This window comes from Choloepus didactylus, chromosome 7 (genome assembly GCF_015220235.1).
Source record: "Choloepus didactylus isolate mChoDid1 chromosome 7, mChoDid1.pri, whole genome shotgun sequence".
Lineage (NCBI taxonomy): Eukaryota > Metazoa > Chordata > Mammalia > Pilosa > Megalonychidae > Choloepus > Choloepus didactylus.
This window is the reverse complement of record NC_051313.1, coordinates 55,256,663-55,270,914: the sequence shown is the minus strand read 5'-3', so window position 1 is coordinate 55,270,914 and position 14,252 is coordinate 55,256,663. Positions and strand designations below refer to the sequence as shown.

General features: G+C 35.1%; 2 protein-coding genes across 5 annotated transcripts in view; both read left to right on the top strand.

The window, feature by feature from the left end:
* Window positions 1-6,640, top strand: part of UFL1 (UFM1 specific ligase 1) — a 35,396-nt gene extending 28,756 nt beyond the window's left edge. Inside the window, exons 16-19 of one of the 3 annotated variants that reach the window (XM_037842703.1) lie at window positions 1,957-2,037; window positions 3,061-3,146; window positions 3,689-3,869; window positions 4,513-6,640. In XM_037842703.1, coding sequence (XP_037698631.1) covers window positions 1,957-2,037; window positions 3,061-3,146; window positions 3,689-3,869; window positions 4,513-4,731 — 567 coding nt within the window. In that variant the 3' untranslated portion in view covers window positions 4,732-6,640. Of the gene's footprint in view, window positions 1-1,956; window positions 2,038-3,060; window positions 3,147-3,688; window positions 3,870-4,512 lie in introns of those variants that run through there. The other 2 variants (XM_037842704.1, XM_037842705.1) reach the window with 2 other exon arrangements.
* A 2,224-nt stretch (window positions 6,641-8,864) lies between these two features.
* FHL5 (four and a half LIM domains 5) overlaps window positions 8,865-14,252 on the top strand; it is a 43,307-nt gene continuing 37,919 nt past the window's right edge. For both annotated transcript variants that reach the window (XM_037842707.1, XM_037842706.1), the window contains exon 1: window positions 8,865-11,115. The gene's annotated coding sequence lies outside the window, so the exon portion shown is untranslated. The remainder of the gene's footprint in view (window positions 11,116-14,252) is intronic.

Here is a 14,252-nt window from a genome sequence, read left to right as displayed (position 1 = left end):
ATTGAAATAGTACTATTAACTGTAGTCCATAGTTTACATTAGGTGTTTTTTCCCCATATCCCACCCTAATGTTAACACCTTGTAATAGAGTACATTTGACATAATTCATGAAAGTACATTCTTATACTTGTACAGTTAACCCTAGTCATCTTCCACTGCAGAGTTCACTGTGTTATGTGGTCCCATGTTTTAACTTCTAACTTTCGTTCTTTTAATATACATGACCCAAAACTTCCCATTTCAACCACATTCATACATATAGTTTAGCGCTGTTAATTACACTCACGATAATGCTCTACATCACCACCATCCATTTCCAAACCTTTACAATCAACCTAAATAAAATTTTGTACAAATTAAGAATGGGCTCCCCATTCTCTACCTCAGCCTATCCCTTCGTAACCTATATTCTAGATTCTAGTTTGCTTATTATAATTAATTCATATCAGTGAGATCATATAATAGTTTCCTTTTGTGCCTGGCTTATTTCACTCAGCATAATTTTCTCAGGGTTCATCCATGTTGTTAATGCATCACGACTTCATTTCCTTTTTTTTTTTTTTTTAATCTTCATTTTATTGAGATATATTCACATACCACGCAGTCATACAAAACAAATCGTACTTTCGATTGTTCACAGTACCATTACATAGTTTTACATTCATCACCTAAATCAATCCCTGACACCTTCATTAGCACACACACAAAAATAACAAGAATAATAATTAGAGTGAAAAAGAGCAATTGAAGTAAAAAAGAACACTGGGTACCTTTGTCTGTTTGTTTCCTTCCCTTACTTTTCTACTCATCCATCCATAAACTAGACAAAGTGGAGTGTGGTCCTTACGGCTTTCCCAATCCCATTGTCACCCCTCATAAGCTACATTTTTATACAACTGATTTCTTTTTATAACTGAATAATATTCCATCATATGTATATACCAAATTTTGTTTATCCATTCATCAGTTGATGGATACCTGCTTCATGTTTTGGCAATTGTGAATAATGCCGCTGTGAACATCAGTGTGTAAATATCTGTTTGAGTCCCTGCTTTCCGTTTTTCTGGGTTTATACCTAGTAGTGGGGTTTCCAGGTCAAACGGAAATTCTAATTCTATATTTAGCTTCCCAAGGAATACCCAAACTGTCTTCCACAGTAGCTACACCATTTTACAATCCCACCAGCAGTGGATGAGTGTTCCTATTTCTCCACATCCTCTCCAACCTTGTAATTTTCTGTTTTTTTAATAGTAGCTATTCTAGTCAATGCTAAATGATATTTCATTGTGGTTTTGATTTGCATTTCCCTAATAGCTAGATGTTGAGCATCTTCTCATGTGCTTTTTAGCCATTTGTGTGTCCTCTTTGGAGAAATGTCTATTCAGGTATTTGCACATTTTTTAATTGGATTGTTTGTCTTTTTATTGTTGAGTTGTAGCATTTCTTTTTATATTTTGTATATTAAACCCTTATTGGATATGTGATTTCCAAATATATTCTCCCATTGAGTAGGTTTGTCTTTTTACTTTTACAACAAAGTTCTTTCATGCATTTATTTATTTATGCATTTATTGATGCATTTATTTATTTATGTTTTTTCTTTTGTTGCTTGTGCTTTGTGTGTAAAGTCTAAGAAACCATTGACTAATACAAGATCCTGAAGATGCTTCCCTCCATTTTCTTGTAGGAATTTTATAGACTTGCAACTTATGTTAAGGTCTTCGATCCATTTGAGTTAATTTTTGTATATAGTGTGAGTTTCATTCTTTTGCATACAGAGATCCAGTTTTCCCAGCACCATTTGTTAAAGAGGCTGTTCTTTCCCAATTGAGTGGACTTGGCAGCATTGTCAAAAAGGGTCTGTTTCTGAACTCTCAATTTGATTCCATTGTGCATGTGATCTTATATCCATTACATGTCAAGGCACAATGCTAAAATAATTTTTTTTCCTTACAGGTAAGAAAAAAGATTTTAAGTAAATTATCAGAAGAAACCAAAGTAGCTCTCACAAAACTTCATAACTCTCTGAATGAAAAGGTAAGTAGTTTGATTCTGTTTAGAGAAAAGGACTAGATGTTCGTGACATAAAGATTTTCGAAGAGATTTCTATCAGAATAATTGTAAGCCAAATGTAAAACTAATACTCTATACTCAGATAACAGGGAGGCAAAGGGAAAGACCAAGCTGGGGCACTTTACCCTCTTCAGTTCTGTTCTAGTTTGCTAATACTGCTGGAATGCAAAACACCAGAGATGGATTGGCTTTTATAAAAGGGGGTTTATTTGATTACACAGTTACAGTCTTAAGGCCATAAAGTGTCCAAGGTATCACATCAGCAATCGGGTACCTTCACTGGAGGATGGCCAATGGTGTCCAGAAAACCTCTGTTAGCTGGGAAGGCATGTGGCTGGTGTCTGCTCCAAAGTTCTGGTTTCAAAATGGCTTTTTCCCAGGACATTCCCCTCTAGGCTGCCATTCCTCAAAAATGTCACTCTTAGTTGCTCTTGGGGTGTTTCTCTTCTCTTCACTTCTCCGGAGCAAGAGTCTGCTTTCAACGGCTTCTCCGGAGCAAGAGTCTGCTTTCAACGGATGTCTTCAAGCTGTCTCTCATCTGCAGCTACTCTCTCAGCTTCTGTGCATTCTTCAAAGTGTCCCTCTGGCTGTAGCAAGCTCGCTTCTTCTGTCTGAGCTTATATAGTGCTCTAGTAATTTAATTCAGACCCTCCCTGAATGGGCGGGGCAACACTTTGATGGAAATTATCCAACCAAAGTCATCACCCGCAGTTGGGTGGGGCACATCTCCATGGAAACACTCAAAGAATTACAGTCCAATCAACACTGATAATGTCTGCCCACACAAGATTACATCAAAGATAATGGAGTTTTGGGGGACATAATACATTCAAACTGGCACAAGTCCTAAATCATAATTTTTTATTTAATGACAGAGACCTTTTAAAAGATGTATTTTAGGGGTAAAAAAGAAAAAACAGTATTAAATGACAGTATTTCTTTAGTCACTAGTATATAAAAGTAAATCATGGTATTATACCTTTTCAGAGCATAGAAGACTTTCTTTCTTATCTGGATTCTGCCACAGAAGCTTGTGATATTATGGTGAAGAAGGGAGACAAGAAAAGGGAAAGGTAATACTGAATTAATCTGTTATTAGTAAATTTTTAAATATGTGATATTTCATATCTGAAATTTGAGTTTGACTTTCTGCATTTTTCATCGAGAACTTTTATATCCAAATAGCTGTGGACCTTCACAGATATTCAAAGTCTTTATGCACTTAGGTTCTCCTCTCTGGCCCATGTTTGTTAGGGAAGCAGAATTCCTTAATTCCACAATTAATCAAGTCCAGGAAATTTTTATTAGCACTGGAAGCTTCCTTACAGGAAACCTTACCTAAATCAATGCATCTCTGTTTGATCCCCAACTCAAAATACAAAGCATATTTTGGGTAACCTTGCTCACAGCTTTTTCCGTCATTTTCTAGCTTATTAATCTGTCCATGTAATTTAGATTAAATGTGTGCACATCCCATATTTCAGAGGTTCTTTAAAATGTTCTGGAAATAGATAATTAAACTAGAGGAGCTAATGAATACAGAAGGAAAAAATTGAAATTGGTGAGAACGTGTTAAATTGGAGTGATACATTTTTGTGATTTTATTTTGGTTTAGACAGACACTGTTCCAACATCGACAAGCACTGGCCGAACAGCTAAAAGTTACAGAAGACCCTGCTCTCATTCTGCACCTCACATCAGTTTTGTTGTTTCAGTTCTTAACTCACAGTATGCTCCATGCACCTGGAAGATGTGTACCACAAATCATTGCTTTTCTCAACAGTAAAATTCCAGAGGTATTGTATTTTCAGTACAAGTGAGACTTTTAAAGCTTTTAGAGTCTGAATGTTATGAGTGGATAGATATGAATTATTGTGAATATTCAGACACAAAACATATTAAATTAGCATCATCAACCTGAAAGCCAACAGTGAATTAGAGCTTGACTTCTAAAGCCTCAGCCTAGCTCAGGAATCTTTCAGGATCCTGTAAGATAAATGGTAAAGAATATTCTGAATTTGGAAACTAAGCTTTCAGAAAAGATTAAGAATAGACTATTCCATTTCACCTTATCCAGGTTTAACCTATCCTCCAAGGACGATCTCAGAAGTCTCGTCCTGAACAAATAATTCTGAGAGCCCCATCAGCTAAAAGTAATTTAGCTTCTTTGAACTTCCAGTCACTTTGACTCTATCTTTGGTAATAGAACCTAGCTAAATCAACTTATATTAAAGTGACCTGTATTGATAGTTTGTCTCCCTTAAACTGTAAACTCCTTGAGAGAAGTGACTTTGCCAGATTCAATTTTCTATTTATATGGCCAGTGTTTTGCAAAGATGAGGACTTTCAGTGTTTTTTGTTGAGCAAATTCTATTTTAATTGTCTGTTCTACATAAAATTAAATCATGTTTGTTAACTTTCTTCTTTTTCTTTTCACAGGACCAGCATACTCTCTTGGTTAAGTATCAAGGTTTGGTTGTGAAGCAGTTAGTCAGTAAAAATAAGAAGCCTGGGCAGGGAGATGATGCCTTAAGTGATGAATTAGACAAAGAACATGAAGATGTCACCAGTACTACTCGTAAAGAGCTTCAAGAACTTTCTTCATCTGTTAAAGACCTTGTTCTGAAATCTAGAAAATCTTCTGTAACAGAGGAGTAATGATCTTAATTTACATTTGTCATATAATCATTTTTCCCCAAAGTTAAAGGTGAGTGGTTGCAAAAAATTATACTCAGTTCACAGCTCCCAATTTCCTCTAAGAATTATTAAAATAGTAGTTATATTAAGTGTAAATCTTATAAAGATACAAATTTTTGTAAATTGGGTTTTCTGTGAAAGTTTTTTTTTTTTTAATATTATGATTCTAAAAATTAAACATTTCAGGTTCATTTTGTTACCAGCTACTGAATGAAGAATAAATTTTCTGGTATCTTTCATCTCTTGGAAAGGACTCATTCATTCTGTAATTAGGTTTCAAATGACGTTATTTTTATATATATATTAGGCAAAAGCTTAAAATGTGGTCATGTTTTTAAAAAAAAAGGAAAAGGACGTCTTTGGTGTCCGAAATGAAAATAAATTGTGTATTTTATTTTGAAAGTAAAAGAAGACTTCAAACCTAAAATACAGAAATTTGTAAAATATTTTTATACTAAGCCTTTGCCCCTATATCTGGAAGCTCGTTTCTCATCTCCCTGACAAGAGAAAATTTTTATGTGGTTAGGGGCTTCAGTGATGCCTTTACAGGTACAGAAGAACGCCAGAGGGTCCCTGCATTGCTGTTTCTGAAACAAGCTGCTAACAACAGTGAGAGAAAAAATGAAATTTACTGCTAGTAGGTATTGGATGTAAGTAACATTCTAACATGGAAATCACTAAAAATTTAATATGAAGATTTTTGTTTAATTGACCTGGTTTGTATTTCTAAACTTCAATTTTTATATCAGTAGTAGCTATAGCACCTGATACTTTGTAAATACCATTGTGATAAATAGATAAGTTGCTTTTTCCAGCAGTAGGGTCATCTATAAATGCATTTAAATCATTCGAACCTTTTTTTTTTTCCAAAAATGGAACCCCATCTAAAAAATAGACATTCTTATTTTCTAAAGTTGATTAGTTGAAAGTAACTTAAAAATAGTTCCTTGGAATAATCATTTTCAACTAAATGAATTTTAAACAATTTATTTGTATATCAAAAGAGGAATTTAATTGTTCTGAATATAATAATAAATTAAATCTCAAATATTAAAAATACTATTTTATATAATTGTTTTAAAAAAGGATCAGTTTACCTCTACCATAGTCTAGACAAAGTATCCTAATTGAAAGTAATTAATATAATTGCTAAGTATTATTATTAATATTGACAGGAATATAACATTAAGGAATATTTTTCCATGAGTAATTTTCTCCTTGCATATTTTCATTTAGCCAAAGGGAGAAAAATTTTAAATCCTCTTTGACCACACACTACAGTTAGTTTTATTTATTTGTTTATTCAGCCTCCAAAATACTGAACACCCAACCTAAACTTTTTATTTAATCTTTAAGAATCTTATCATTTAAAATGTTTTAGCAGATACCAAAGTAACCCATGTTTGTGACAAATGTCATTGGGGTATTACTGTACTACATCGAAGAAAATAAAATATATAAAATGAAAGAGACAGTGAAGCAAATAAAAAGAAAAACATTGTCTTAATTTCTTTGCAGTAAAGTTTTTCATTTGTCAAAATGGTTCTTATTTTTCCACAGTAAATAAAGAACAGTTTTTATTATTGTTTTTGTAAATAAAATTATATAACTGATTTTGTATGTAAAGATCTAATTTCATTATTAAAATAAAATTTGTTAAACATTTATTTACTGTGGTCTTAGTGAGCAGGTTATAATGAGAATGTTATTTAAAATAACGTTGCCTGTTAATTCTATTAAATTTTATGTTTCTTTGAAGCTTTCACTATTATACGTAATACTAAGACTAATGGATATGTATATTATGTGCAGTGTATTTTTATTTTGAATTTTCATTCTGAACATTATTAAAAGATTTTATTTTATTGTTTCTAATGCAAAAATAGTTCCATAGATCTCAATACCACATATTCCCTGAAAGTTTGCTATTCACAAACCATTTCACTCTATTAAGTCATGACTCAATTAGCTAAGTTTCAGCAAATAGGTGCTAAACCCTCTTATCTGCTTACTTCCTTCTATTGTTGTTATAATAGAAATATTTGAATAACATGCTCAGGTATTCTTGTTCATGTGTTCCATCTCCAGACCATGTGATTTGTTTGTTTTATACACATGGTTGGGTTTATTACAGTGAAAATGCAAATACAGATCATGTGTTTTTGAGGAGTCAAAAAAACTCCACCTCAGGTCATTCAGATAGATGTGGGGAAGAGTGGCATATATTATGAAAATCAGTGTATTTTCAGAAAAGACCTCAATGCTAAATTAGAGTTGCTTAATCACAAGGTAGAGCCATCTTGAACTTTAGAGAATTTGCTGTAGTCAGAACAAAATGCCCCAAGTATGAGGTCAGAGTGTAGCAGTGATTTAGAGGTGGTGCGGCTTGGAGACCTCTGAGAAGGAAAACTTCATTCTTTCGTCACAAATGCCATTCAACTAGAGCCAAATGAGATATTTTTCATCAAGAACTTACTTATGAGAATTGGGGTGAGGTGGAGATGGATGGAAAGTTTAATTTTTTTACTAAGGCCATAGAAGACTTTACAGTATACTTGGGAGATGAAATGAAAACGCATATATAAAACTCCTCTAGGATGTATATTTTCCACACTTAAATCTCAGCGCACTTTAATGACCTATAGATTCACATAATTTGCTCTGCCTTGAAGGTCTTATTAAGAAAACAAGAGAATAAATAATAGAAACCAGAAGAGACTTCTTCGAAACCATTTGAGAAGTAACTCCTGGCTTTCAGAAACATCATTTTTATTCTATTTACATCATACTCAAAAAAGGAAAAATACTTTAAGTTTCTGTTTAGTTTTTGTAAGTTCCCAATTGTGTATTTTATTGTTTGTTTTACCAGCCCTGCCTGTAATTCCACCTCTATCTGATTCCTCTTCAGTGATTAGTACTAAGACTTAACCTGGGTATTTGTTTTGAGGAGCAAAAAGTAAGAGATTATGAAAATGGTGTGATGGAAGAAAGGGAGAATATGGTAAATTTAAATTCTTGGCTCCACAATTTTCTGGATCCTGCGTGACAGCTAAGTACTAAAGATAGAAATGTAAATTTTAAAAATGTGTATGCCTTGCTTTCAAGGAGATGACAAGAATCAACAAGTATATTGTTTTGATAGAAGTAAGCAGAGGGGCCTATAAGAAAAAATGAGATTCGGAATTGGTCATGCATAGATGCAGATGGGAGGGGAATTGCATAGACTGGAGGTAATCCCTGATCTGAGAATCCTGAAAGGAAAATAAGATTATCCTGGTGAAAATTGGAGGAGAAGAGGGCCCTCTGGGCAGGGAAGAGGAGGTGCACAAGTATGGCATGAAAAATTGAAATACTGAGATTTGGGGAACCCAAAGTATGACAAGAAAGGTGACCCGGGGAAATGGTGCAAGTTGAGGATGGTGAGACCAGAGGTGGATCACGAACCTTATGTACTAAGCTAAAAAGTTTAACCATTGTCCTGAAAACAAGGGAGACTTTAAAAGATTTAAATTAAGCATAGAAATAAGGTGATCAGATTTGTCTTTTAGAAAGAGCACTTCCATTCTGGAAAGCAATTTGACAACTTATCAAAATTCTTTAAAATGCTTTTATTATTTGTGAAATTACAGTATGCCTTCCCTTTCTGAGAAGTGAAATGTGGACTAAAACTATGCATACAATTTTTTTTTTCTGTTTTTTTTCTCTAGCCCAAGTAGAAGTGAAACAGTCTTTTTGGTTCTGAAATTCTTTGTTTATTCATGTGCTCAGCTGCCAAAGAAAACCCCTTATCTAGTTTAGCTAGTCAGGCTAAGACACACAGGTCCCAAATAAAAATCTCACTGCTCCCCCAGAAAGTCAAGTTTTTTTCTGATATTTTTTGTTATTCAATGTTAAGAAGTAAAAATCTTTATCAGGTTTTCTTCCTGAGCTTGTCTGTAGTCATCTAAAATGTAACCTTTATCCTTACTTTATATATAGACTTCAAGGTTGAATAATTGCTTGAAGGCATCATGACCCATGGTTAGTATAGAATATATGGTTGTTTAAATAGTACCTAATAAATGTAAATGAACTTAAAGCGAATGCTCTAGATTACTTTCCTTCCTTCTTTCCCACTTTAAACTAAGTTCTTGTGATTCATACATTACAAATGCTCAGTGAAACTTTTGGTGTTGAAGAAAGCAATTAAATCAGAGAGAGACAGCACTATTCCATTATATATTTCATTATATTGCAGCCATTATTCATAGCCATGTTAAAAAATGATATTTAGATGGTAAAATCACTTGGTATATTAAGTTAAAGAAGCAGAATACAGAAGAGTCTAAGATGATGTGTTTGGGTGGAAGATTGTGTCATGCCCAACACAGGGAACATAGCAGACTATCAGATTTCAAGTGGGGAGAAGAGGAAGAGATTTATTTGGGGTTGCTGATCTTGAGATACTAAGGATCTCTAGACAGATCAGTACACAACAGGATACAGGTCTGGAACCTTGGAGGGTGGTGTCAGTTGAGAACACAAACTTGGGTGTTGTAATATATAATTGTGAATTGTTTTGATAAGGAAACCTATGGAGAGCATACAGAGAAGCATACTGAACAAAGGTCAGAACTCTAGGTGACACGAACAAAGGGTGAGAAGACCCCGGGATGCTGAGAGCGAGGAGGAAATCAAGAGGGTATAAGTTAGTGAAACCAGGGGAAGAAAATTTCAAAAGGAAATATATATGGCCAGAGATCAGAAATTTCGGGTAAGACTAAAGACAGTGCTTTGGATTGCTAATTAATATCTTTTCTGATCTTAATGAAATTTTTTGAGGGGTTGGAATGGTTCCAAGTAGAAGGCAGATTGCAGGAGGTCAAGGAGGGAGGAGGGTTGGAAGCTGAAATAGTTAATGCAGGCTACTCTCTCAGGAAACAGGTGTAAACAAAAAGGATGATGACCCATAACTAGATGGGGATATAAGCAATTTTGTATCTCTGACACTCTGCTTCCTCACCTGTAAGAGAAAAATAATGCCTATCTAGCAGTGGTGTCATGAGGATTGAAATCTATTACTAATTGAATGTACCTGTGTCCTTTCACTGAATCAGAATCTATTGCTGCTAATCACCGTGTTTTCATAATGTTTTAATCACCAAAGTCAAGTGAATAATAAAGCATAGAGTTGATTGGCTCTGCATTTCCCCAGCTCAGGTCCTTTGATTGTATACCTGAGTTTGACCTTAGAAAATATTAACATACAATTTCTTTAGCACTTAGAACAAGGGTAGTTTAGATTTGGTCTGGGAATAAATGGAGTTAAAGCAAAACATTTCTTCCCTCACCCCACCTTCCAAACTGAAAAAATAGCCTCAAATAATGATTCTATGAGCAAATGTCCCTTACCTGCTTTCTGGCTCAATGTGACCCACTGAGAATTACTATTCTAGGTTAGTTCGATATCCAAACATTACAAATCCAAATCTTGAAATCTCTAGTTACTTTCTATGTTTTGAAGTGATGATTTCAGAAGACCAGAAGAGTTTGTGCTTAAATGAAGTCATACAGCCATGGATGTGACATAACAATTGTTGCCAACTCATAGGGAAATATGCAAGTCCAGGAAGCAGGTAACTATCTTGTTACTCGGCTCAAATCCACACAAGGCTCAAAGTTCCCAAATTTCCCAAGAAGGCAGTGATAGAGGCCACAAGCCTGGGCTCATCTCTCAAGACACTGAGAACTCAGCAGGTGAGAACATGGGACCTCATCAATATCCAGACAGTTCAATAGAAAAGCTCTACATTTCAGCCACTAACTTAAATAGGATTCTAAGAGCTACCAGAAAACAAAACAAAACCTAGATGAATCAAGAAAACAGAAAATACACTGTCCTCTTAGTGATTTTTTTTATAAATACGCCCTTAACGTAGCTTAGTGGAATTTCTTGTGTGTGTGTGTGTGTGTGTGTGTGTGTGTGTGTGTGTGTGTGTGTGTGTGTGTACGCCCCCACACTATGTTTTAAGCTATTTGGAGTTTATCCAGATATTTCAGATACTAATCCTGGCAGAATATCCCTGCACGGATAATTTGCAGAGAATTTGTTACTTGCAATTTTAAGTAAAAATTTACAAGGAATGCTTTTCCAGCCTAGTAGGAGTTAGCTATTTGCATGTCACAAGACTTGGAGGAAACATACTGACCCTCCTATTTGCTCCTACAAAGTTGAAATTGGGAGGGACCTCGGATAGCACCAGCACTTCATTCTGTTCTTTGTTCTTTATGTGTTGGAGGAAAAAAATACTGTATCTTCGCCTTACTTCATACTGTTCAAATTACAGGAAGAAGCTTTAAGAAAAAGTGAGTAATTTTTTTTTCCTAACATTTCCTCTCTGTTTTGTTTATGTGGTATTTTGACTCCTATAATTTTAAGTACGAGTGATTTCTATAAACTTTCTAATGACTGCTTAAGAGAAAACTTACTTGACAAGTAAATACAAATCTTGAAGTTTCTATCTTTGAAACGTTTTAAAAGTCATTTAAGCCAACAGTTATTTTGATATGCTGAGTTTTTAGGTTTCTCATTTTGACGGCATGCATATGGAAACCACATAGTCTCCAGATTAACTCTCTGGAGTTGAATTCTTATTTCCTGAAATGGTCAAAATACGTTGGGGGTATAGCTTCACTGTCTTAAAAAAAGCGTGTGGGAGCAGATTCTGGGACTTATTTGAATACATAACATTATCACCGAGGGTATTTGATGGCTGATATATACTTCCAGAGCACATTTTGAAGTCATTTACACATTTTAAGTAAAACGAGTTAATGAGATTCCTGCTATGTTCAAGAAAAATCTGTCTACTTTCCAGAAGCAGGCATAAAAACAACTCATAATCTTAGGGTTCCTAAGATTGAATCAAAATGTCTGTGTCTAGCCCACACAGATATACAATATACTACACAATCTGAAGTGTTACATCTTGAATCTGTGATAGATTTATTTAGGCAAAAGCATGCATTGCATATGTGTTTATGCTTTCTCCCTCACTATTTCAGTCATACCCACTTTGGTGTCTGTCGTCTATTTGAAAATCAAATGCAGCTCCTCAGCTGTCAATTAGTGCTTCAGAAATGTGGGAACTAAGAAAAATCATTTAAAAAATGTGTAATTCTTATATTAAAAATGTTAGAAAATCCTCAAGTCATTTTAGCCATTTCATATCCACAGACAGTGTTATATATAAATTCTAGCATTTTTATTAGCAGAGTATAAGTATTAAAGCTTAACACTAATATTGCCAACATATGTATCATATGAGATATTTCTTAAGACACTTGTTACGATATGTACCTAATGCTATAATCCAAATTGCTTGATGGGGAAGGTAAACTCTGATGTATGTTTTCTACACATGTTCTATTTATCCCACATTTTATCATTAGTTGCCAATTCTGGGACACTTCTACCTAAACAAGAGTAGCAGCTTTCTATTTTAATGTAATATCACCTCACTGACAAGTTTACCTCTTATTTTCATTACACTTGCCAACAACATTTTGAGTAAAGCTGGATTAATTTGGGTTCCTTAAGCAAGCCCAGTAACTTTCTAGTATAATACTGAAAATAAATGTTTCTCTAGGACATTTTAGAGAGAGTTTGATTATTTTTTATGTTTCCAGTTTAGGGTACATGATCTCTTTAGAAATGAAAAGCAAATACTTGAGTTTCACATGGGAAGTTTTAAGTCAGATGTCAAACAAGCTCGCATTTTCATATTCTTATAATTCCCTCTTTCCTCTCTGATTGTCATTATTTTTCTTGTCATATTTTGATACCCTGGAAGGGGCTTTGAAGAGGAGGACTCCTTCCTGCCAAAGTATCTCAAATCCCTCCAAAATGATCGGCTTGAGGGGTGATCTCCACATCAAACCACTTTGGGATCATAAACCCCTTTTAGAATCTGATAGGAACAATGAACCCTCTTCCCAGAAAACAAAAACAAAACAAAAAACAATAATAAAGACATTGTTCAGTGACATTGCTGGACATTCATGGATGCCTGAAATCCATCTGTGAATATCATCTGGCGTCCCAATTACAGATCACTTTTCTCCACAAAGCCAAAGCCCTCAGTCTCAGACATATCCTGGAGCCAAATGGTTAAAAGGCTGTAGTGGAAATATTCTGATTTTGCTAAACAAAGAAAGGTGATAGAAGAAAGAAACTCCATATACCCCAAAATATGGAACAGCTGATTATAGTGGCATCTTCCTTTTCTTTGGCTATACTTCAGAATCCCCTTACCCACCATGGGTAGAGTGGAAAAGGAAAAGAAAGATATAAACTAGTGCCCCTTATACCCACCACCTCAGGGATGACTATCTTTTCAGTCTTCAGTTTTCCGTCTTTACTGGCTCCTTCCGTCAGCTTTCAAACATACTCAAGTCTTCCCTTTTCTTGAAAAGATTCTCCTTCCTCACTGAGATTCTCAGGTAACCTCATTCTTCACCTTCATAGTTGAACTTCTTGAAAGAGACCGCCACACTCTCTTAAAAGTCTCCATTTCTTTACCCCCTACTTACTGCTCAGTCCATTGCAGTATGGCTTTAGACTCATCAGTTTTCCCCAAGCCTCATCAAGGTTAGCAACTATGAGTCTATTGGCAAATTCAACAGAATCTTATTCTTTATCAACTTCTCTCAAAAGCATTTTACACTATTGCCCACTTTTCCCACAATGAAACACTCTTTTCTCTGAGTTTCCATGATCTCACACTTCTGGTTTTCCTCCCATCTCTAAGACATTTTTCTGGATCTCTTGTGGATTCCTCTTTTCTCTCCCCTCTATACTAGAATCTCTTCTCACTACACCCTCCTTCTGGGAAATTTTGCTGCTTCAGTCATCATCTATTCTATATGCTTAGTAATCCACAATCTTTATTTCTTTCTAAAGTCTCTTTCCTGAGCTACAGACCTATCTGTCCAATTGCCTGCTGAATACAGGACTGCCTGGAACAGGTTGTACTCCAGTGTATACATTTGGGGGGAGGAGGGCATCAAAAGCATGCCAGTAAAAAATTTTGACATAGAATTTTCCTCAAGCCCCCTTCCAAAATGTCCCAGTAGTTTACGTGGTTTCCTTGCCCCGTCTCTATTTCCCTGACTGAAAAGCTCCACATGACTGTCCCAACATCTCCTCAAACCTCATCACTGTAATCCGAAAGTTAAACTCATCATTCCCCTCTCCTACATCCTATTCCACTCCCCAAATGTATTTTGCACAGCAGATAATACCACTATCCAACTAGTTGCTTAATCCAGTAACTGAGGATAAACCAACTCTACCCTCTGAATGCATACGTGGAAAGAATCTCAAGTTCTGTCAACACTACCTTCTAAACACCTCAAATTCATCTACTTCCCTCCTCTATCACTGCCACCACCACCCCCTTTGAGACTGCCATCTTCTTTTACCAGAAGCCCTTGAACTGGTC